Source organism: Podarcis bocagei (assembly GCF_964188305.1).
Source record: "Podarcis bocagei genome assembly, chromosome: 1".
Taxonomy (NCBI): domain Eukaryota; kingdom Metazoa; phylum Chordata; class Lepidosauria; order Squamata; family Lacertidae; genus Podarcis; species Podarcis bocagei.
In genome coordinates, this window is record NC_138125.1 from 129330013 (window position 1) to 129354038 (window position 24026).

Genomic DNA, 24026 nt, shown 5'->3' on the forward strand with positions numbered 1-24026 from the left:
AGATATCTCCTTTTCATACCCCCCCCCCCGGGCAGCTTATTGCAAGAAAAGATCGGGTCTGCACAAATGTGGCCTCTCACTTGTAAAAACAAGGCAGTGTTGTGTTACAGATTAGTTTATAAATCCCCAGTGGCTTCACAGTTCAGTGCCTACAGCTGCTGCAGATGGGTCTAGGTTTTTGTCTCTTCGCTGTGCTGCAGCCGGCAGTTGAAGGAGAAAATGGAATGATCAGGTTATTAACATGTAGGCCGTGAGGAAGAGGCTGCACAATGAGAACAGCTGGTGTTGCTGTCTTGGCTGATGCAGCGGAGATAATCAAATCTTGCCTCCCCCCCTTTCCTTTTCCTTTTCCTTTTTTTTTTTTTTTGGTAAAGGCAGAAGACACAGTGGAGAGTTAGACAAACAACAATGTGATATCATATGAGGTCTCTTTAATAGCACCTTGCATCAGGTTGTTACACCAAATCTTTCAATTCCTTTTTTGGCTTGTGAAAAGCCTTTCTAGTCAGGTCCCTTCATACACAGTTTTGAAGAAAGACATATTTAACCTTAAGAAAACAAGATCCAGCTCGAAATATTAAATTGACACAACCCCACTGAAATTGCTCAGGCCCCATGGATTTTAACAGGATGGAGATATGGTGAGTTCAGTGCTTAGACAATCCAGACAATCACTTGAGATGATGGGCTGTAGAACTGTCAAAATATTTTACTTAGTGAAAGTTAGGAAATGCATGTTTTGTATGTTGCTTCATTATTATGTTGAATTTACTCTCATAAAGCCACAAGAAAGGGATGATTCAGTATTGCTATGCAAGGTTGCCTACAGGTGTTAACAAAGATTTTTTTGCATCAAAGTTTACAGATGTTCTGTGTATTTAAAAACCATTCAATATAATTGCACTTTCTCTATACACGTAAGTGGATAAAGGTGAGAAAGTTTGTCACCTATTAACAAGTAGTGTCTTTCTGCCCTATGGGTTACATTAATCATTTCTTATAATGGTATTGGTATTTTGTCTATCTTGAGAGACAATGGGGTCAAACCGTTGCAATTAGCAGCACCGAAGTGACCTCGATGGGGTACATGTCTAGGCAGTGTGTATGAAAGTCCTGGGCAGAAAACAATATCCTCCAACCTCACTGAAGTGGTCGAAAGGAAAACAGAGCAATACATTTGGCACCAAATTGGCTGAAGGAGTTGCCGGAAGGAGGCATACAAGGTGCCACCCAACCATCTTAGGGACTCTACTCCTCAGCCTTTTCTTCTCTTGAAGATATCCCACAAGACAGCGGAGGTTTAGGATCAAAGTTTTCCTTCTCCTAGATGGGCTACCTTCCCAGATTGATGAACCCCACCTGCCCCTCACTTCCCTCTACAGCAGGCATAGGCAAACTTGGCCCTCCAGATGTTTTGGGACTACAACTCCCATCACCCCTAGCTAACAGGACCAGTGGTCAGGGATGATGGGAATTGTAGTCTCAAAACATCTGGAGGGCTGAATTTGCCTATGCCTGCTCTATAGCATATTCAGGAATGGCCTTCTTGACTGTTAGACCTTTCGTTAGTCTTGTCCTCTCAATCCACCAGAGCCTGTCTTCGTATGCAGAGGAAGTCTCTAACTCACTGAGGCTTTATGACCCATCAGGTACTCTCACATGCTTTAGCCTGCCAGTCGAAGCCATTCCCAGGGTGTGGCCGCTGTCTCATGCTGACAGTTTCTAGGAGCCACAGGTGAAAGCTGAGTGCTGAGTAGGGACCAAAGGTGGACAAACTACCCCAAAAGGAGCCAGAGGTGTCCTCCACCAGAGGTACTACCCCTCCCTTACACCTCATATAAGGGCATAGGCAGTAATCAAACTGTTGGTTATTATAGCGAGGTTCTGTTCATGATTTCCCAATAAAATACATGTAAATCCATCAAATATTACAGTAGGTGAATCTGAGGTAGAGGTGGGAGAAGATTGCCTGGTTCAGTGTCTTCTAAGCTTTTTCTTCACTTAGCTATGTAGGGGTTCCCAAGGAACTCTACAAAATATCCTGGCAATCATAGTTCCAGGCAACTTCCTAGATTCTTTAAAGAATCTGAATGCAGGGTCCACTGCTTTCCAGGTCTACTTCTTTTTTTCTAGTTATTGACCGTAACGCAGGCATACTCTCCCTGTGTCTCTCCTTTGTGTTTTTCCAAACTGTTTGCAGGGCAGTGGGAGAAATTAGTTTGGTTCACTTTTGAATGCAGATTCATCAGATTTGCCCTTCCTGAATCAATATGCAAGCAAAACGCACCTCTCCTTGGAAATATGTACATTAATGAAATTTGAAATGCAGTTATCCGACAATAGAGTGCATATTGCAGGCAGTAATACATTCAGAGATGTTTATTAGGATAAATGCATATCATTTAAAAATAAAGAATACGAATTCACAAACTGATACAGAAATGGAGTGAACTTTAGATTGGAAAATGATAACATGAGAAACCAAAATTGACAGAGTTGTTCATCCTTAGCTGTCTGTCTGGTAATGATCAGTACTGCATAGAATTCAGGTTTTCCCTCTGATTGTTTTAGGACTTTCTCTCAATGAGTCTCCCTTCTTGGATTCTGCCTGGGTGCCAAGTTCCCTCATATCAGTCCATGAAACCACAGATGCATGCAGACACACTCATAACTGGTGTAGTAAATATACATCATGTTTTTTTCTCCCTCATCTAGCACAAGGAAGATTTGTGTGAATGAGATTTCACACTGGGTGATTCAGTATCAGACATGCATGGAAGTGCCACAAGCTGCCTCTATTGTCCAGTAGATCAAGAATAAGGGCTCCCATCTGGGTCAAAACTGAAGCGTCCTGAACTATTAGAAAAAGGTCAAAATTTGCCATTAGCGAACATATCACAAGTGGACTATATGTATGTACTAGGTAACTTGGAAGATTTTATGCAGCAGGATTATAATTACCAAACTGGTGAATCAGTTTGTAATGATTTTGAGCACTATAATGTAAGCTATGCTAAATAGGTAGCAAGTATTGGAAGTGGCACGTGTGATAAATCATAGCAGCACAATAAAATAAAAAGTCCCTTCAACCATTATGTCGTTCACCGGTTTACTAGTACTTAAAACATCAGTTATTTTAACTTTCCACTGCAGGGTTGGCTGTGTGAGCTGCTCCGTTGGAAGGAAAATCCGAGTCCAGAGAACCGTACACTTTGGGAAAATCTGTGCACCATCCGGCGCTTCCTGAATCTTCCGCAGCATGAGAGGGATGTGATCTATGAAGAGGAATCCAGGCATCATCACAGTGAACGTATGCAGCATGTAGTCCAACTTACCCCTGAGCCTGTGCAGGTCAGTGCTCTAACTGTCCGTTTTAAAATGATTCTTTGCCCCACGTCAACTAGTAAAAGAATGAAAACACAAATGGTTCCAGCATCTTCCAGATCTAGAAGCACAAAACGTCCAGTGTCTTTTTCAGTGAAAAGGTTCCTAGATTGGCTTAGGGATCAAGATAGTGATGTTAGAAGCAGGTGTGTTTGTGTATTCACGAGCCTGTGTTCTATTTCAAAGAGAGCTAGCTTGAGACTACAATATTTTAGAGTTACGTCTTTGCATTGGTACCTGGGTCGCTGTCCAGTGTCTTTTTTATGTATTCTTCTGGCACAATTCATTAGACTAATGATTAGAAAGTGGCACTGCTCCCTTTTATATTTTCAAATTCAGTTTGCAAGTTTCGAAATCACCATGCAGTAGGAGCAGGGTACGTGATGGGACGTGAAGAAGTTTGTCTTCCTCCTCCTTTTTCCTCTTTAAAGAAATATTTTTTTAAATGAAATTCTACGTTTTTCAGACGTGTATAGGAAGGGTTGGTAAGGTGTCTGTTCCTTTAACCCATATTTAATCACAGATGGCTACTAAATAGAAATTTGATTTCAAATAAAAATTGCCAGCCTTGAAAGTAGGCTCCAGTAACCAATGTAGGTGGTCTTTTGGCGCTAGTGTTTTTTTAATGGTTGACCTTGATAATTTAGCCTACTTTTGAAACTCTTCAAGCACATTACTTTTCTGCATAGTATGTGTAGTTTCTAGTGACACGTTACACTGCATTGCAATGTGATGCATTTGTATTTGTCAGCAAGTTACAAAGCCTTGAATTAATTATTTATTACAATCAAAATATGAAAAATGAAGAAAAATAACTGGAACCAGCTGGCAGCTATAAATAGCAAAACTCTGGAGACTCTCCAACACAGTTGAAACATTCGATCTGTGTTTTGGGGGTGCTGCACTTAAGGTATTGTTGTGCCTATCTGATAAGCCTCCTGTGTTCTGTTAACCTGATGCTAAATCGTGATATTGGTTTGGCGGTGACGATCTCTATTACACAATTAACCAGAAATAATCAGTGACAACCAGTATCAAATGCACAAAATTGATGCCATCACACTCATACTCATTGGGGTTTGTACGTGACAGTAAATGCATTTAATCCAACTATTTTCTTTGTTCAAGCTAATATTAATTCTTCCCAAATGTTGCTGTGCTTAGATTGTTCTGTCACTGGGATGCATGGGTTTTCAGTAACTGCTGTACTGTTAAAGGAATCCATTCAGCAACATGTCTTATTAATATGCAGAGATGTTTTGTCTTCTCCCTTCTTTTCTTCATGTACTTGGAGTAATCAAAATTTTAGAAACTATGTGGAGCTGTTTTATTTTAATTGATATCACAATGCAAGTTGAATAATGAATGCCAAAGATGAGTTTGAAATCCATTTTGATCCCTTACCTGGTAAGGAGGAAGACAGCTACTATAAATGATAAAGTTAGTATAACAGCAACAATTGCAATCAATGTATGTTTTGTGTCTTTCATTCTGTGTAATAACATTTGTGTTTCCTGGTTTCAAGCATCTTAAAGGTAAAGGAAAAGGTACCCCTGACCGTTAGGTCCAGACGCGGACGACTCTGGGTTGCGCGCTCATCTCGCTCTATAGGCTGAGGGAGCTGGTGTTTGTCTGTAAACAGCTTCCGGGTCATGTGGTCAGCATGACTAAACCGCTTCTGGTGAACCAGAGCAGTGCACGGAAGCGCCGTTTACCGTCCCACCAGAGCAATACCTATTTATCTACTTGCACTTTGACGTGCTTTCGAACTGCTAGGTCGGCAAGAGCTGGGACTGAAAAACGGGAGCTCACCCTGTCGCGGGGATTCGAACCACCAATCTTCCAATCGGCAAGTCCTAGGCTCAGTGGTTTAGACCACAGCGCCACCCGCATCCCTCCTTCAGGCTTCTTAGAACTTTCTTGATTGAGATCATCTATCTAAAGGGATGAATAATATTACTGAGAAGGAACAACACACCCTTTCCTCTATCATGATTAACAGCTCTAATCCCCACTCAGTTGAATACTAAGACAATGGAGAGAGGGCATTAACTTTACCAGTTCCAGCACTGAGACTGGTGAAGTTGCTTTAACCTGTTGCTGACTCTTAGTCTTAGTGCCAGTCTTAGTGCTGAGGCTGCAGAAGCAAAAATTTGCCACTAAAAATTCTGTGATCCCTAACTCTGTTAATGCTGATATAAGGTAAAAATAATTCTCAAAACGAACTACTTTAAAATGTTATTTAATGTGACGATATTAAGAACACCTGAACATTGCCTTTACGGTTCTCATTTCCTGGTATGGTAGCTCTTGGTGGTAGGCATTTTTATACAGTGTGCATATCAAGAGCGCTTCTCAGCCAAAGGAGAGTATTTAAGTATTTATTGTGAAAGGTAACACTTACAGCCACTTCTACAGCTCTGGATATCTATGCACACCAAAGTAATGGCTAGGCAGCTATTCCCAGGTCCACACACTGTGGAGCACTTACAGCAGCTGGACCACTTCGCCTCCACCAGTTTATGTACCTTCCCCTGGTGGGCTGCATGCAAAAAAACATATGCAGAAGTTGTGCCTAAAATCAGGATTATTCATCTAAGTTTCATAGACTTTCTGTAATTTCTTCATGGCATTAAAGGGATAGAGAAAAATGCTTAAATAATCCTCAGTCCTTATTTTCAGTCAAATTACAATTTTAAAGCAGTGTGTAAGATGTCCAATCTACAAAGCACATAAGGCAGGTGGGCAAAACGTAGTTATGGTGAAAATATTATTTTACTTGGTAATAACCAACATTAGTCATAATCAGAACTGACTCACTTAAGAAAATGGACTTAAGTAACTTAAATCCATTTATTTCAGTGTGCCTAAGTATGACTTAGTTTATTTGTTTTAAAAAACTTTTATCCTGCCATTCATCCAAAGACACGAGCAGGTTGCAACAATAAAACAGACAAAAATAATAACGTTTGCTCTTTAGACCTGGAAAGCTACAGAAGTCTCAGCATGTGTTCATTTGTATTAGAATTATAAAATACTTTTTAAAAGTACAATGCAGGAAACTATTATATAGTTAAAACTTAGAGGAAAAGCCTAGGCAACAGATTAAGTTCTAATTAAAGGCAGAGTACATTCAGTTTAATGTTGTCTAATATTTTCCAGTATGTATGACTCATTCTTGAGGGTTATGGAGATATAAATATCCTTTTCCCCAAAGGATCGGCCTGTTGTAAGTTCCAACTTGCCCAGCATGACCCCTACCTTTAAAAAGTTATTCATTTGCCTCCCCAAATTTTTGTTTGATTAGTAATATGCAACCAAAGTACATTGTCAATATTGGTTACAGTATTCATGCCACTTAATTGAATGGTCCATCTTAAAGCTTTTGAGAGAGGGCATTTGAGGCCTCAAAAAATAAAGCTATTTTAATGAAAGTGTGTAATATTAAGTCAAATGCTTGAAGTGAAATAGTTGCCTTCTGAGTTGTCATCTTTTTGAAAACTGATGCCTCACCCCTTGGAGAAATGTGTGGCTATGCACTGTGGTTTTAGTTTTAATGAATGTTTGACCACTTTTCTTTTTAATAAGCTCTATTTGGATGTTTCATGACAGCTTATAGAAGCTTAGAACCCTAGTTCCTAAAAGCTTTGCACGCATTTTGATAAAACCAATAAGCTACACACAACAGGCAATGAGGCCTTTTATATTTGAATCTAAAATATCCAGTAGAGTTTCTTATGATAGATAGTTATTACAATTGCAGTGGAAAGCCACTGAAATTTTACTGTTGAAGCCAAACCTACCTATCACGCCATTTCAGCTGTTTCTGTTTAACATTCATGCCTAATGTGCCTAGAACTTGCTTCAGATTTTTATTAAGACTTACGTTTGCAACTTCCGTTATAAAGACTCTCCTCCCTGAAAGAGAGGGGAGGGGTTGTGGTCGGGAGCCTGAGCCCCGCCTAGCAGGGGGCGTAGCCCCCTGCCTTCAGCTCACCTGGCTGGCGCTCACGCCCCCTCGGAGGGCCACCCAACCAGGTGCCACTGAGGGGGCGTGTTCAGCAGCTTTTGCTGCAGCGACAGCCTTTCCCCGGCCTCATTCTCCGTCAAAACTCACAGAGAATTCTTTAAGATCCCTCTTTAACGTTCTGATCCCAAGCTATTTAAGACTTTAAAGGACAAACCCAGCACCTTAATTTTATGCTTGAGAAATGTACTGGTAACGAGTTCAAACTTTCCAGTGCTGTAATAATATGCTATTTGCAGCTTACTTGGGCAACTGCATTTTCAGCAGTTTCAATTTCCAAACAACATAGTAACTAATTTCTAGAGGAAAAAATGCCAGAGCTGAAGCCGTCCAGGTCAGATCATATACTCTAATAACTGGATATTAATTGAGCAGAATCTTCCATATGATAGAAACAAGATCAGTAAGTCAGAAAACCAACACCAAAAATTGTGCATGATTTTTGTTATGCTCCTTAGCACAATGCAAAAATACAGATTGAGCTGCTGTCTTTGAGTTGCATGGATCTGCTCTTACAACAAAAAGGAGTATACATCTGTTGGACACAGTTTCTGGGATGAGGGCAGAAAGTATTGAGCACAGTGGAAGGAACAAAGTAGTAAGTTTTCTGGGCCAGATCAACCATTTGGTTGAAAGACACTGTAAATTGATGATGATGATGATGATTTTATTATTTATTCCCCGCCCATCTGGCTGGATTTCCCCAGCCACTCTGGGCAGCTTACAGCATATCTAAAAACATAAAACATGTTGAATCTATTCTATATAGAATCTGTGTTCCTTGTTAGCAGAATGGGTTGACTGAAGTATAGTAGCTGCTCGGTTATTAATAATCTGATAAGCATGTTGGAAAGGCTTATTTATATTTGTGGAAGTTTATTACTGTCAGTTCTAGGCCCAGTTCAAAGTGCTAGTTTCAATGTAAAAAACCCTAAAGGGCCTATGGCCAACATATCTCAAGAATCGCTTCTCCCTGTATCCGACTGCACACAAATAATATCCATAGTAGAGTGTGTCATCAGGTGTTCCCTTCCAGGTAGAGCTGGGAGAGTTCCCTACCTGCAGCATGGAGAGCAGCTTGCCAGTCAGTGTAGACAATACCAGTGTTCCAACCAGTGTAAGGCAGCTTCCTATGTTCCTGTGGAGGGAAATGACTATGCGAACCTCAGCTGAAAGAGTCTTTTTGGGAGTATATTGGGGAAACAAGGGGGCTTAGATCCCTGAGAAGGTGATCCACCCCTTCAGTGGCAGAAACCATCCACAGCTGCTGAACTTTCAGTGGACATACCAGATGAAACCTTCTTATGACTTTAGGATTGCTCTATAATGCTGACGCATTATTGGGACGCGGGTGGTGCTGTGGGTTAAACCACAGAGCCTAGGACTTCCCAATCAGAAGATCGGCGGTTCGAATCCCTGCGACGGGGTGAGCTCCCGTTGCTCAGTCCCTGCTCCTGCCAACCTAGCAGTTCGAAAGCATGTCAAAGTGCAAGTAGATAAATAGGTACCACTCCTGCGGGAAGGTAAACGCCGTTTCCATGCGCTGCTCTGGTTCGCCAGAAGCGGCTTAGTTATGCTGGCCACATGACCCGGAAGCTGGATGCTGGCTCCCTCAGCCAACAAAGTGAGATGAGCGCCACAACCCCAGAGACGGTCACGACAGAACCTAATGGTCAGGGGTCCCTTTACCTTTTTATAATGCTACAGTCCTGTACACATTGGGCATAAGTCACACTGAAATCAGTGGGGTGTACTTCTGAGAAGAAATGCATTGGATTGGATTGCATTGCACTACAAAGAGACGTGGAGAAATTTCCACATCGCCTTTCAGATATGTGTATAGACAGCCCACCAGCAGTTAAGTGCTAAGTAATTATTACTATTTATTATTTATTTTCCCTCCTACAAGCGGAAATAATTTTGTTCCATTTTGAAAGTGAAAAATGTTTTCCCTGTCACATTTGAAATTTTAATAGTCCTCAATAAATAAAATCATATCTAATAACATAACTGGTTTCACTTGGCACCGTGATCTAGATGCATTGCAGTTCTGGAAGCATAAATAGTTACAGCCTTCTAAAGCCCAGTTCCTATTTGCTAAATATACTTGGCTTGCTTTAAATTCCTCTGTGTGCAGTCATTAATACAATCCTCTTTGACAGCATTTAATTAAAGTGCTTTTCTCTATTCAATTCATTAAAAGTTTTCTTTATATAATACTTTTTTTAGACACTTGAATGCTAAGGACTTGAAGTCCTCTCTAAATAATTTCTCACTGTTTGTTGTAAATCGTTAATTAAATTTAACTTAGTGTCTGCTTGATGTTGGTAGGGGAAATGAAAAATCAGACAAACTTTTTATTTGTGAAAGTGATAAAGAGTATGCTCCTGGCGTTGGGCAAACGGGACAGATTAGGGATTCTGCCTTGCTGCCCAGCAGTCTCCCTGCCTGATCTGACAGCTGGTCTTGGAGGCAGTATTGAGGACTCCTAGCCTGCTGGTTTTGAGGGACTTCAGCATCCATGCCGAGGCGACTTGCTCCAGGGTGGCTCAGGACTTCATGGCTGCTGTGATGACCATGGGGCTGTCCCAACATGTCACCAGCCCAATTCAAGTGGCAGGCCACACTCTGGACCTTGTTTTCTCTACTGGGCAGGAAGAGTGATCTGAAAGTGAGGGATATTGACATCCGTTCCTTGTCACGGTCAGATCACTTCCTGCTGAGATTTTGGCTTTCAGCGCCTTTTCCCCACTTCAGAGGCGGAGAACCTATTGGAACGGTCCGCCCTTGGAGGCTATTTGATTCAAAGGGTCTACTGATGGCTTTGGGTGATTTTCTGGCCTGACTGCACTAGCTGTCCGTTAGTTTCCGGACCCAATTCAAAGTGCTGCTTTTGACCTATAAAGCTTCAAATGGTTCAGGACTGCAATACCTCAAGGACGGCCTCTCCCCACATGCACTGACCCAAACTCTGCAGGCATCATCTGAGGCCCATCTCTGTGATCTTTGGATAAAGGGTGGTATACAAATTTAGATGATGATGATGATGTATGCAAGTGTTTGACTTAAACAAACCTTTGTCACACTAAAAGAGCTAACACAGAAAGGGAGGTTTATTAATTTATTCATGGGTATATTGATAGCCTGAATTTAAAGAGAATTTTCATTGTAGTGGTAGAAATGGAAGCAGGTGTAGCAAGTATGGCAGAGTTATTCAGGTTAACTTGAAGTGGCGCTATCTATGTAGCTTCACCTCACTTGTCATTAAAAAAATCTCAGCCTCCCCTAACTGTTCAAAAAGCTTTGAACTAAAGTGGTGGAGCCAGGAGCAGTTTGATGGCAATCAGGATCCAAGCATGTCTCTTCAGTGAAGAATCTGCAGCACAGGACAGTGGCAATTTATGTGGCAGCACTAGTTTACTAACTGACGCATCAACTCACTAAACACACAGTTATGACATAAGAAGTGTTTGCACAACCTGTTGTTCTCTGCTTTGGGGGAAAAACTATTATGAGTTCAAATTCCCCATGAACATCTTAAACATATGATTGCTCTTCGTGCACCCAATACACCAGAAGGGAAACTGTCAGGTAGACAGAAATTATTATAAGTGAAACCTACTTGTTTGTGAATTAAAAATGTCCATGTGCAATGATTTGTGATCTTGAGGACTGCTGGCAGCATTCATATACCAGCAGTTATGACATTTTATGTGGTATGTTGGGTATATTGCACACAATGTTCAGTATGTTCAGTTTAGGTGTATTCTGAATAAGTTATCAAAGGTGCTGAATATCATTTTTGGAAATCTACAACATATTTTAAAGGAAAACAATCACAATACCATACATCGTATGTTGAGCAAGGTGAATTATTAATCTGCATACTAAATTAGGACAGATATCTAAAGTAAATGTATGCTTTATGTAAATTATACAAAGATTTTAGGAAATAGTCCTAATCAGGTCATTTGGTCTGTGTACTTCAATTTCTGAAGTGTTTCACATTGTTCATTACTTTTTCCACGTTTTAATAACTCAAAGAACTAATTTACATTAATTGTGAGGATTTTCGTCATTTCATCATGGGCCTTAATATGTGAGGATTTGTTGGGCAAATGGGGGGAGGGGGATAGTTCACTATTAATACATTATTGACAGCTTAATGTCTTGGCACCTAGTCAGCCCATAAGGTATAATAAACAGGAAGCTGCTTGATGTGAGAGCAGTCAATAGTATATTCAATCAGAACCTTTCAGTTAATTGCTAGTTGACCTCGGAGATTTCCTTTAGTAAAATACTTTCCTTAGTTTAGACCTAGAAGAATCAGCAGGGAATTTAATACTTTGCTGAGATGTGAGAGAGTAGAGTTTAGTGCTTTGATTCATAGTCATGAAATACATATAGAACAGTAATTTCACAAGCTTTGAAAATATTGCACACCTATAGCCTTTTTCAGTGCCTGCTGTTATGTGTCAGGTATTGAGACTTGCTAAAAAGGTAGATGGGAAAAGCCACAAATGACCTAAAACTGGAGAGGATTTATGCTGGAAAGGGGAGCTGAAACAGGACTACTGGGCAGGCAAGGGGACTAGACAGAGTCAGCATCATTCAAGGGAGTAAGACAAAGCAGGCAAGCAACCTAATTTGATCCATGGTAGCATCGCAAGCAGAATTTTAGATACAAAATAGGGAGACTCTCAAGGTAAAGTCTGTGTGAATATGTGTACGTTCTTATTTTCTGTCAAATTGTTGGCATCAATAGAAACGAGGCAGGCAAATAACTACATTGAAAGGATGGTGGTTGATTCATGTGCATTTTGTGTAGTGGCTCATTTGGCCCAGAAAAGGAGAAGGAATGGGGAAATGATTAAGTACAGGAGGCAGAAAGTGGCTGCATGTAGACAAAGAAGTGCTTGATAACATAAATATGTTGTCCAAGAGCCAGTATTTTTATGTTTAGTTCAGATCTAACTATTCATAAGTTATGAGTTCAGCATGCCCAAGAAACAAAGTCTGTGGCTGCCTAGTGTTTTAAGTACTCTACTTAGCTTCTCTAATTTTGGGGGCTGCATATCTTAATATGATCTAGATAATCTACAAAGGCAGGCAGGCAGGAAGCCACAAGGGCAATTCCTGACCCTGACTAACATTAAACCATCTGCTCACTTGGGACAGGGAGGCTGCATGGGGAAATTTGTAAGAAATAAATCTACAATCAGTCTTCTCCTTCCCTTCCTTCCCTAACCCCCTTCCCCCAAACGTACGTGTGTGTGTGTGTGTGTGTGTGTGTGTGTGTGTGTGTGAGAGAGAGAGAGAGAGAGAGAGAGAGATTTCAATCACCAGTACTAGTTCCAAAGTGGGTTTCTTTATGAGACTGAGTGATTCAACAACTAGGCCAGCCTCATTTATTGCTCACTCACCTAGGAAACTTCTAACATGGACGAATATGTTTTTGTGATACATGAGGAACACCCATTTTTTTCTTAGGGCTTGTTCAGAGAACAGATTTTTTTTGGATGGATGTTAGATGCAACACATTCATTATGCTTGACACCTGTAAACCACCCAAGATCTATGCTAATCCCTTTGCTTGTTCAAACCACATTTGAGGATTAACACCATGGTTTAACAGGGATTCCTATAAACATCTGAGCCTCTTTGTATCCTTTTTCTGGTTCCTGTTCTAGGTTTATGTGAAATAGTGCAGCAAGTCATGCATGAAGATGGTGCCATCGTACCGTCTATATAATCTGGAATAGTGTTAATGAAATATTAGTGCTCTTTTTCTAAGCATCATTTCTTCTTATAAAGAACAAGTCATAGCGAAATTACTCAGAACCATAACTCAGAACTCAGCTTATATAAACGCAAGCGAAGAGAACATGTGCTCAAGTCATGGCCTTCCACTTTATTGAGGAACAAATGCATAGTTGTTACTCAGCTGTTGAGGAGATCAGCTCACTCATCTGCTGCAAAGAAATGGCATATTCCTAGCATTTAGACTGCAATGTACGTGTCGGCTGAGAATATAGGGTAATTTTACCAGCAAGCCTGGCCATGGAGCATTAAAATGTTATACCCTATTTTTCGCTCTATAAGACGCACCAGACCACAAGACGCACCTAGTTTTTGGAGGAGAAAAACACACAAAAATATTCTGAATCTCAGAAGCCAGAACAGCAAGAGGGATCGCTGCGCAGTGAAAGCCGCAATCCCTCTTGTTGTTCTGGTTTCTGTGATAGCTGCGCAGCCTGCATTCGCTTCATAAGACACACACACATTTCCCCTTGCTTTTTAGGAGGGGAAAAGTGAGTCTTATAGAGCAAAAAATACGGTATACCCGGAAGTGTATTGAGCAGCTTGGGGGAGCCCATGACCAGGACCCCCTGCACAATTTTGACATTTATTTATTTTAAAAGAATGTTCTATAGTTTTACAAAAATGATGGGAGGAAAACGCAAGGTTCAGAAAAGGGCAACCAAAATGATCAAGGGAATGGAGCGATACCCTGTGAAGAAAGGTTGCAGTGCTTGGGACGAGAGAAAAGGGCAAGTAAGAGGTGACGCGATAGAAGTTTATAAAATTATACATGGCATGGAGAAATGGATAGGGAAACATTTTTCTCCCTCTCTGGAGGCAGCCATGCTTCCAAATGCCTGTTGCTGGAAGCCACAGGAAAGTAGGGTGCTCTTGGGTTCAGATCCTGTTTTCAAGTAGGTTGCCTACTGTGAGAACATTGGCTGGATTCAGCAGGCTCTTCTTATGTTCTTCAGCATACTGCTTAATTGTAACAACGAGGCAGATAGATAGAGACAAGACAGAACTTTGATCTTGCAGACATTTTAATGCCGTGTAATGAAATCAATCAAGCAGATAAACTGAAGGTAATCTTTGCTCATCATGTGTTTTGTTTATGCATTTGAAAAATGAAGTGATGAAAGTGATACCTTCATTAGAAAATGGCAGAAATTAGTCACGTTTAGTCTGAATATACTGGAATCGAAAATCAGTAGTTTCCTGTGGTAGTATCTTAACTGATTCCCTTTTTATTTTCTTTCTGGACATATGAAGCCGCCTTATACCAAGTCAAACCATGTATTCATTGGACCAGTGTTGTCTACTCTATTACCCTTTTCAATACATATTTCAATGTGTGTGTGTGTGTGTGTGTGTGTGTGTGTGTATGATATAAATACATTGGAACAGATCTCAAGAGGTTTTTTGAAAGAGGACAACAGAGATAGCACCTGTCTAACATTGAGTGGACAGGAATTCCAGCAAGTTACATGATTTGACTGACAGTGGCTCTCCGAAATCTCAACCTGTCTATCATTATCTGCTACGTGGCCATTGAATTGGAAATGCTGGGGACTTGGAACCATCTCCATGCAAAGGATGTGCTCTGCCAGTGAGCTAAGTAAGACCTTTCGCCTTCAGCCTCCCATTCTTTGCAATGCTTTTTAATTCATTTATTATGGTCATTTAGCTAGTGCCCTTAGAAAAATCAATTTAGTGCCTAAAAGTCATGCAGATACATTTAATACTGTTCCTTATTAAAATTCTCAGGAAAAAATATTCCTGTTCCTTGCTAAAATCCAAAGAAAAATAGGAACATTTTCAGATAAATGTCATTTTTTAAAAAAAAAGACTCAAAAGAGATATTTCAGCCTTGATGAAATTAAGTTCAATGTATATCACACCTTGGTAGTTCAATTATCTGTGATACCAGTGTTTACTTCATGAAGCAATTATTAAACCCTTTTAAAAAAGGCAATACATGAAAAATGCCAGTAGCATTTTGGTTACAATATTAAAGGAAGCTAGATGAAAGTGAACATATATATATCCATGTCAGACTTCCTACCATTTTGCACGCTCATATTGATTTCTTTTGACATGGTCTTCATTTATTGAGTACTATTTTTTTTTAACTCCCCTGTCCATAACTGTACATGCTGTGAGCAATTGTAAAAGGAAGCCAAGGTATATTAAACCTGCCTGAAGTCAAAATGTAATCTAACACCTGTAGTCTGTAATTTGTCATCGCTTCATAGACAGTTTTTTGGGGGTGTGTATGTGTGGTTGTTTTTTTTTTAATAACAGTTTGAATTTTCCTCAGCTTGTAACCTTAGGATACTCTGCAGTCCAAGAAAAGTGATGGAACTAAATCACAGTATTTAATGGAGTTTTATTGCATCAAGGTGCTAAATCACGGCTCCAAACAAACTCAAAGAAAATACTTTTGTTGGAGCTTTGTAATGTAGTGCTGCCCTGTTTAGCTAAAGGACACAAATACCTTTCACAGCAAAATAAAATAAAGTCTTAACCACTGCTTTGAAAGGAAAAACATGCACAGGTGCAAATTGTAACTTCTGCTACAGTTTCTCATGTAGACATTCCTAGCAGCTAGTAAAGGTTCTTGGCAGAAAATTCTATCTAATTAACACTCTTGCCAACAGGACGCCCAGACTAAGATTGTGTTGAAAGGTGCCGTTTATTTACCCAAGCTTTGTTGTTATTGTTGTGCTCTTCTCTATATAAATTGGAGGCTGCAGAATGGTATGATACTGTTCTCTATGGGTACGTTTATTGCATCTGCAAACATCTGTTTCAAAAATGTAAATACACAGTGCACCCTTCAGCATAAACATACACTTTCAAAGTGCAGCATTTAAAATGAGGTTCTAGAGATTTAATACACTCTACATCTGAGACACCTGAATGAGACATTGAAAAGTAGTGAATATATAAGCAGTTGATGGGTATTTGACATTGGGAGATGTCATTTTGTCCAGTGCTTTTTAAAGAAACTCAGAGCTTTTAAACCAGTGACAGCTTTAGGCTGAATATTTTCTGCTGTAAGCAAAGTTACTAGTATTGTACATTTCAGTAGTCAAAAAATGGAAGCAGGTTTGGCTTGTCATGAATTTCACATGCATTTGGAATCAGCTTACAAACTCTATGAAGCTGTCCTAGTTCACTGTAGCCACATCTGTCTCTCCTACCAGATAATTCTTTCCTCCGCACATTATTTTATTTACCGTTGTTTCTGTTATTTGACTCCGCTAACCCAGAAATAGTACCTCGGGTTAGGAACTTTGCTTCAGGATGAGAACAGAAATCGTGCTCCGGCGGCGCGGCGGCAGCAGGAGGCCCCATTAGCGAAAGTGGTGCTTCAGGTTAAGAACAGTTTCAGGTTAAGAACGGACCTCCAGAACGAATTAAGTACTTAACCCGAAGTACCACTGTAAAGGCCTCCCAGAGCAACTGGGCCATTTTACGTACAGTGGCAGAGTCAAACATCTCGGGCCATCCCTGGTTCAAACTCATTACAAGAATTCCATGAATTGTTAAATCATGGGGGCAACTTCACATGAGACTCTTTCCCTATATCCTGTTTCATGCCCAACACACTCTCTCTCTCTCTCTCTCTCTCTCTCTCTCTCTCTCTCTCTCACACACACACACACACACAGGCTCTTACATGTTAGTAAAAAACAGGACTTTACTGAGGCAGACAAAACATTCAGGAGTCATGATTCAGGAGTTCAGGAATCCTGCAAGACATTCAGAACTGGATGGAAGCAACAAAGTTCTCCAAATAGTTACCATACCCTGTCTACCAGCTTAAAGGGAAGCTGTGATGTACTCACTCACAAGACCTGCTTGCTCTGTGAGAATGATAGAGTTGCAAATGTGTGCTCCTCTGGGATGGGTCTGCTCCCACCTGTGGAAATGGAGCCTGGTTCTAGAAATTTCTGGATTTCAGTAATTTAAGCCTATTGATTTCTATGAGTTTACGCTGAGTATTGCTAATGTTGGCTGTCACTCTGTGAATAGCTGAATATAGCACCCAGGGCCAAATCCACTGGGGGTGGGGAGCCACCAATTGGTTCTTCTTCACCTAGTGTGGCTTAAACCCTTTTAATTGACCTTCATGGAGTTTCCAGTTCCTGCAGCATTTCCCACTATTCCTTATATAATTATTTGCTTATAGTTCTATGAGGACTTTTTTTTGAAAGCTCAGTGGTCTTCAACTTATCTTCATCCATCCATATCTTTTAATGCAGAAATGTAGCAGAGGCTTTTACCATCAAAGAGTGATGAGAAAAGGTTTCACCGTTCCTCATATCAGGCAGCTTTTAAAGACACTTGGACAGTATAATTAAAACAAAAATAAAAATACCAGCCTTACACCAAAAACTCTCGCTTGGCTACTGCAAGCAGTGGAAAATCAATAGTGGAAGGAACACGGATGTTCAGAGACGCTGGTCCACTATTAACTGATATTTTGACTGAGGAGGCTTTGATCAGTTTTCTAGCAACTCCAGAGTTCTCTGGAATACAGTTTGAAACCTCTGCCGTAGCTTATTACAAGTAATACAGATCATTCCCTTAATGATATACTACATTATATATTTTCCTAAACTTAATCATTCCATATCATACTTCCTTCCCTGCAGGCGTGTACTATTATTTTTTACACATGGTTCCCAGCTGGATTTCATTGTGGCCTTCAAAACATATTGCAATGTTGTGTGATTTAATAGGAGTCACTTATCTTTTCAAAGTCAACTTTCATCATATTAGATATCTGTATGTTTTCTATCTGAATAGACTAATACCTCAGAAAAGTGAAAATGTAATACCTATGAAAAGTAGTCCCCCCCTCAAAAAAACAAAACAGTCTTGTGCTTTAGCTTTCTTATACAAATGTAGATCCCTTTTCAACATTAAAGTGAATATGCATTAGAGAAAGCAGAAACATTTGAGACCTGTGGCTAGAGAACAAAACATGTTTCAGTTCTGATTTGCAAGGAGATGGGAACTGATTTGGGGAAGCAATAGGAAGTCAGTTCCAGATGGCCAAAATTGAAGTGAAGACTTGCTTGTGCTAATGGCGAAGTGAAGGGAGGAGTGAAAGCAGAGAACTGAACCACTCCAAGTCAAATTTGTGCTATGATCCTGAGCACAGTTACTTGGAAGTTAAGACATTTGACTTATTTCTTAGGAACAATGTTTATGACAAGAGACTCTTCCCAGAACGCTGCCATTTTCAGTTAAGATGTTGCTTCTACAAACTGCATGAGATATGGCTTATTTGTTAACTGACATTAAGCCACAGTACCCTGACTTGGACATCCCAAGGATCTTTGTCTTAATAGAAGCTGGTGAGCATGAGAAGATTGCCTAGTTCTGAGGCTCATGGTTTATGGAGACTGGAGTACTTGTCTGACTTGGGTGTAATCTTCTTATATGCAGTTGGATTAGGGCCTGTACCAATTGGCCACCTGTTCTTCAGATAAAGTTAACAAAGAACTGGGTGCATTTTCCTGTTTAAAATGTTTTATACCCTCTAGTTGCAACACTGAATATGGTGCCATATAAAAGCAGAATGAACACCTCTTCAACAAACCAGCACAGTGGTACCTCAGGTTAAGTACTTAATTCGTTCCGGAGGTCCGTTCTTAACCTGAAACTATTCTTAACCTGAAGCACCACTTTAGCTAATGGGGCCTCCTGCTGCCGCTGTGCAGCCGGAGCACGATTTCTGGTCTCATCCTGAAGCAAAGTTCTTAACCTGAGGTAATATTTCTGGGTTAGCAGAGTCTGTAACCTGAAGCGTATGTAACCTGAAGTGTATGTAACCCGAGGTACCACTGTATGTCGTTTTGAAACCAATTTCATCTCAAATTAAACATTTTAACGTCTTAGGTGTATTGTTTTACAGATCCCAGGTATTTAATACTTGTCAGGTTGGCTTGATTCTGGTTTTCTTAGTTCCGCTTAACTGAAATTAAACAGATAGCCTTTCTTCTCTTCTGTGATGTATGGTGGTTGCTGTAATTCTTTCAACCCCTCTGACAAATGCTGCTTCAAGAAGCTTTGTACATGCACCTTTTTAAAGTGCCCGTGCTTTCAGGATGGTTTCTCACATGAAATTTCCCCTCCTGAGAGTTAAATGCAACACCAGAGATTTATCTGGCTGTGAGTACATAAGCCAATGAAGCTATCACTCAAGAGAACACACAAGACAGATATCAGTAGAGCTTTGCCTATTGCCACCTGCAGAGGAGCTGCAACTCTGTTGATAGGGAACCACTGTATGATTGCATTCTTTCCCCTCTAGTACATATAGTCAGCCATGGGGTTACTAAACTGACACGGCAGAGAACCAATGCCAGCTCCTCCTCATCATGCAAATAGACTCCAGACCTCTCGTATTTTTCGCTCTATAAGACGCACCAGACCACAAGAGGCACTTAGTTTTTGGAGGAGGAAAACAAGGAAAAAAATATTCTGAATCTCAGAAGCCAGAACAGCAACAGGGATCGCTGCACAGTGAAAGCAGCAATCCCTCTTGCTGTTCTGGCTTCTGTGATGGCTGCGCAGCCTGCATTCACTCCATAAGACGCACACACATTTTCCCTTACTTTTTAGAATGGAAAAAGTGAGTCTTATAGAGCAAAAAATACAGTAATTTACACTGGATGCTGCTCTCTGTTGGGTTGGTGGGAGTGGGGTTCATACTGCTCCTCTCACTTGCTGTGTTGCAGTACCCCTAGGGCTAAATGTACAAGCATTTAGATTAAGCTGAGAAACTAGTCTTAAAGCAAAGCAAAAACAAAAGAAATATTGGAAAGAATCATCTTGTGGAGGCCTGGAACAATGCTCCTTTTGATAAGAGAAAGAAGTTGATATTTCTCATTTTGACTCGTTGCTCTTGCATTGTATTGTTGTTTTTCCTGAGCCAATTTATTTATAGCAAATAATTGCAGCGTTCCTTTCTGCAGAAGGGCTAGAGTATGTTTGTTTAAGACACGCAGATCACCAGAGCAAACGTTGGCCTTCAAGATGAGCAATTCAGGACCTACCGTGTAGCTGCTTAATGAAGTTAGGGAATTGAATGGCTGGACTTCTCACTTCGATGGCAGCATGCTGCTTTGGGCCACACATCCGTGTCATCATTGAAAAGTTATGCAGCAAGAGTGCCAGTAACATTTATTTCAACTCATTACATTTTCTAGGCCCCACAAGCTTTTTATTGCTTAGGACGTATGCCACCTTCCATCATAACAGGAGAAGAAATATATTTCTTGACTCTTCCAAGGCTTGTAATTGAGGATAAGACTTTCACTTCATCTACCCATAGTTTCTCATGGTTCATGCACACACATGTGTACTCTGCCTTACAAATGGTTCCATGTTTCTCCTCTTTAACAGTTCTGGTCTTCTCAGATCTAAAATCCTCATCTAATTTGCTCTGTGAGTTTAAGTTTAAAGAGAATTGTGGACGCTTTAGTAAACCATTATTTGGAACTATTTGCAATGTTTGCGTAGAAGTTGATTAAACACACTCTAAGTATGTCACTTCTGTCACATACTTAGAGATGCAGAAATAAAGAACAAATATTTTAGTGAAATAACTACCGGTAGGTTCTTCAAATAATGGGATTTTAGGAACTTTAGATATGCCATCTTTTAAGTTGGTAATAAATTACACGTTCCTAATAAAAATTTCACCCCATCATCCAAAAATGTATTTCTCTTTTTAGTGTTTTTTTAGGAAATAGTTTTGAACTATTTTTGAACAGTTTTTAGTACAGTATTGCTACACAGGTACTGCTATAGAATCTTCATGCAGCATGTTGCAAACTTGCATTATACAGAAGAGATTGCTTGAGAATAAAAAGAAAAGAAAAGCTGAAGCACACATTTTGGGTAGTGTTATATTTTTTCTATGTCTTTGGTTTTAAATTATTGACAAGCTGCTTTGTATTTTATATATTTGAATAAATGTAATAATCATAATTAGTAACGTATTAATTCTATTACATTTGGTGTCATGGCAGACTTACTTTAAACAGGTATCCTTTTTTCATTTTCCAGGTGCTTCATAGACAACAATCCCAACCAGCAAAGGAAAACTCACCTCCGAGAGAAGAGGCCCCACCTCCACCTACAGAGGACACGTGTACCAAAAAAACAAGATCTCGCACTAAAATTTCTTTAGAGGCTTTGGGCATCCTTCAAAGTTTCATCCATGATGTTGGCCTCTATCCGGATCAGGAGGCCATCCACACTTTATCGGCTCAGTTGGATCTGCCTAAACACACCATCATAAAATTCTTCCAGAACCAGCGTTACCATGTGAAGCATCATGGGAAACTAAAAGAGCACATGGGCACCGTGGTAGATGTGGCAGAATACAAAGACGAGGAGCTACTGACTGAGTCAGAGGAGAATGACAGTGAGGAGGGCTCTGAGGAAATGTACAAAGTGGAAACCGAGGAAGAGAATCCTGAAAAAAACAAGGCAACTGCTTCAGAAACTGACCAGAGATAATGTGAAAACATCACAGGAAAAGCAATACATTGATCCAATTTTTTATTTTATTTTTTGGCTTCTTCTTTTTAAAAAGTTTTTTTTTTAAAGTGCGCATAATGTTGGGTTTCCCCCCCCAGTGCGCATAGAGTATGTGCAAACCGAACTATTATTTTGCATAGCCCAATCAGACATTCCCTTGTAAAAGGCACTTGAGTGTTACACTTTTATGTTTGACTGAGACAATGTTAATTGTAATTCACGTATGATTACATCAGCGTTAACCTTGCACTTATGAAAGGATCTTCTAGCAAGTTACAGGAAGAAATAGACCTATGAAATCAATGAAGGAAATGATAACGGCATATATATATATATATATATATATATATATATATATATATATATATATATCTCCCCACATACATGAAATTTGCATGGGACATAACAATCTGAAAGTATAGACTGTGAAATGAGCTCGTTAAAATATGAGTCTTGTTTATGTATTAAAGAAACCACTTCACAATGAGTTGCTTTGGCTTTTAGATAAACTGCTGCCTGCTCTCAGGGTGTGGTTACTATTTTGAAATACCTATTTATTTTCTATGTTTATCCCTGTTATATATTTTTTAAATTCTTATTACGGCTTCCACTTTGGCAGCTTGATGGGGAATTTTTGAGGTATGCATTTAAAAAACCTAGAGCAGCACTGCCAAAAAAATTAAAGTGAAGGAGAGGGAGAGAGAAAATAGGGGGACAAAATCAGGGCACCTTAACAAATGAAATCCCAAACCAAGTAGTAACTTTAAAAAAACTTTAGTATATGATGCACATTTGAAGTCACAGAGCATGTTTTGTTCTTTATCATTTCTGTAGCAACCAGGTGGATTTTCATGGACTTTTCAGTGGGTGGGTGGGGGAATCAGTGCACAGTAGACTTTGTCTACTAAAGCAGTCTTCATGAAAAGTTGCTTTTATGAGATTTAATGTGTGGAATTTTACATTGAGCCACATTTTATAGTGGTGTTATGTGTTTTGGAGGCGCAAACCATCTACACTGTTGCTGTGCAACTTCTGTCAATTTCAGTGGGGCTTGTGCAGCTGTAGTTCTTGTTTCTTTGCTCCTCTAGTGTTTGTCTGATATTAATGTTTGGAAATTTACTCATTATATATGCTCAAATTGCTTTTCAACAAAGCTTTCACAAATGAAATCGTACGACTATATCACATCAATCACTCTGGGCAAGTCTGGCTGGTTCTTAAATCAGTCATAGGGTCTGATGGTTCTCTGGTGCTGAATTTCCTTCTGTATCTCCTTTATTCCCTACATCTAGAGTCTTAAAGCTCATTATCTCAACGAGACTAAACACTTTCAGCAAACACTCTTCCAAGGTATGGGCTTCATGAGGTGCATGGCAGACTTGGTGGGAACACATTTTCTGAACTTGCTGCAGTAAGAGTAAACCAAGCAATTTCCGTGTAGTCACTTAACTTGTCATAAACTGAAACCTTTTCCCAGTGACCTAGCATAGCAATTCCATTACATAAAGCAGAACTAATGCTGACTGACTCTTCAATAGTACAAGCATTAAAGCTGCAATTTACTATAGTTTCCAACAGGTTTTTGAAGTCGTGGTTTGGTAGTGACACCAGCAGTGTTGCTGTTCCTTCATTCTCATATATATATATATATATATATATGCTTTCGTAGATTTTCACGGGTACAGGAATGCAGGTTTTGGTGTCTTCGGGTGTCTTCCCGTGTAAGAGTTGGGGTGTCTAGGCGACGTTTCGACGAGGTCTCACTCGTCATCTTCAGGCTGGTGCTTTCGGCTTCTTGTTACTGGAACAGAGCAGGATCTCAGTGTTTGAGTTCCTATAAATACTGTTGAGGGGGTGTGGTGTATAGCCTCCAACGTTCTGGGCAGAGAGGAAGTTCCCAGGTTAGTGTGCCTTTTCTTCTTTTGTTCATTAATTACTTGAGGGATATCTTGAGTGATTTCTTGAGCACAGAGCACAACTATTTGCAGTACAGCCATCTTCTCAGAAAAACTCTTCACAAGCTCAAGAGGTCAAGACACGAAAGCTTTAGCAACTAATCCACACCTAATGACCCTCCTAAGTGGTACTCAGAATATCACTCAAGAAATCACTCAAGATATCCCTCAAGTAATTAATGAACAAAAGAAGAAAAGGCACACTAACCTGGGAACTTCCTCTCTGCCCAGAACGTTGGAGGCTATACACCACACCCCCTCAACAGTATTTATAGGAACTCAAACACTGA

At 40.0% G+C, this 24026-nt stretch overlaps 1 protein-coding gene across 2 annotated transcripts in view; it reads left to right on the forward strand.

Annotated features, from left to right (window-relative positions):
• The window catches only part of SATB2 (SATB homeobox 2), a 118426-nt gene extending 95476 nt beyond the window's left edge, over positions 1-22950 (forward strand). For both annotated transcript variants that reach the window (XM_081167009.1, XM_081167010.1), the window contains 2 exons: positions 3154-3351; positions 21305-22950. In XM_081167009.1, the coding sequence (XP_081023135.1) occupies positions 3154-3351; positions 21305-21760 (654 nt within the window). In that variant the 3' untranslated portion in view covers positions 21761-22950. The remainder of the gene's footprint in view (positions 1-3153; positions 3352-21304) is intronic.
• Positions 22951-24026: the final 1076 nt, after the last annotated feature.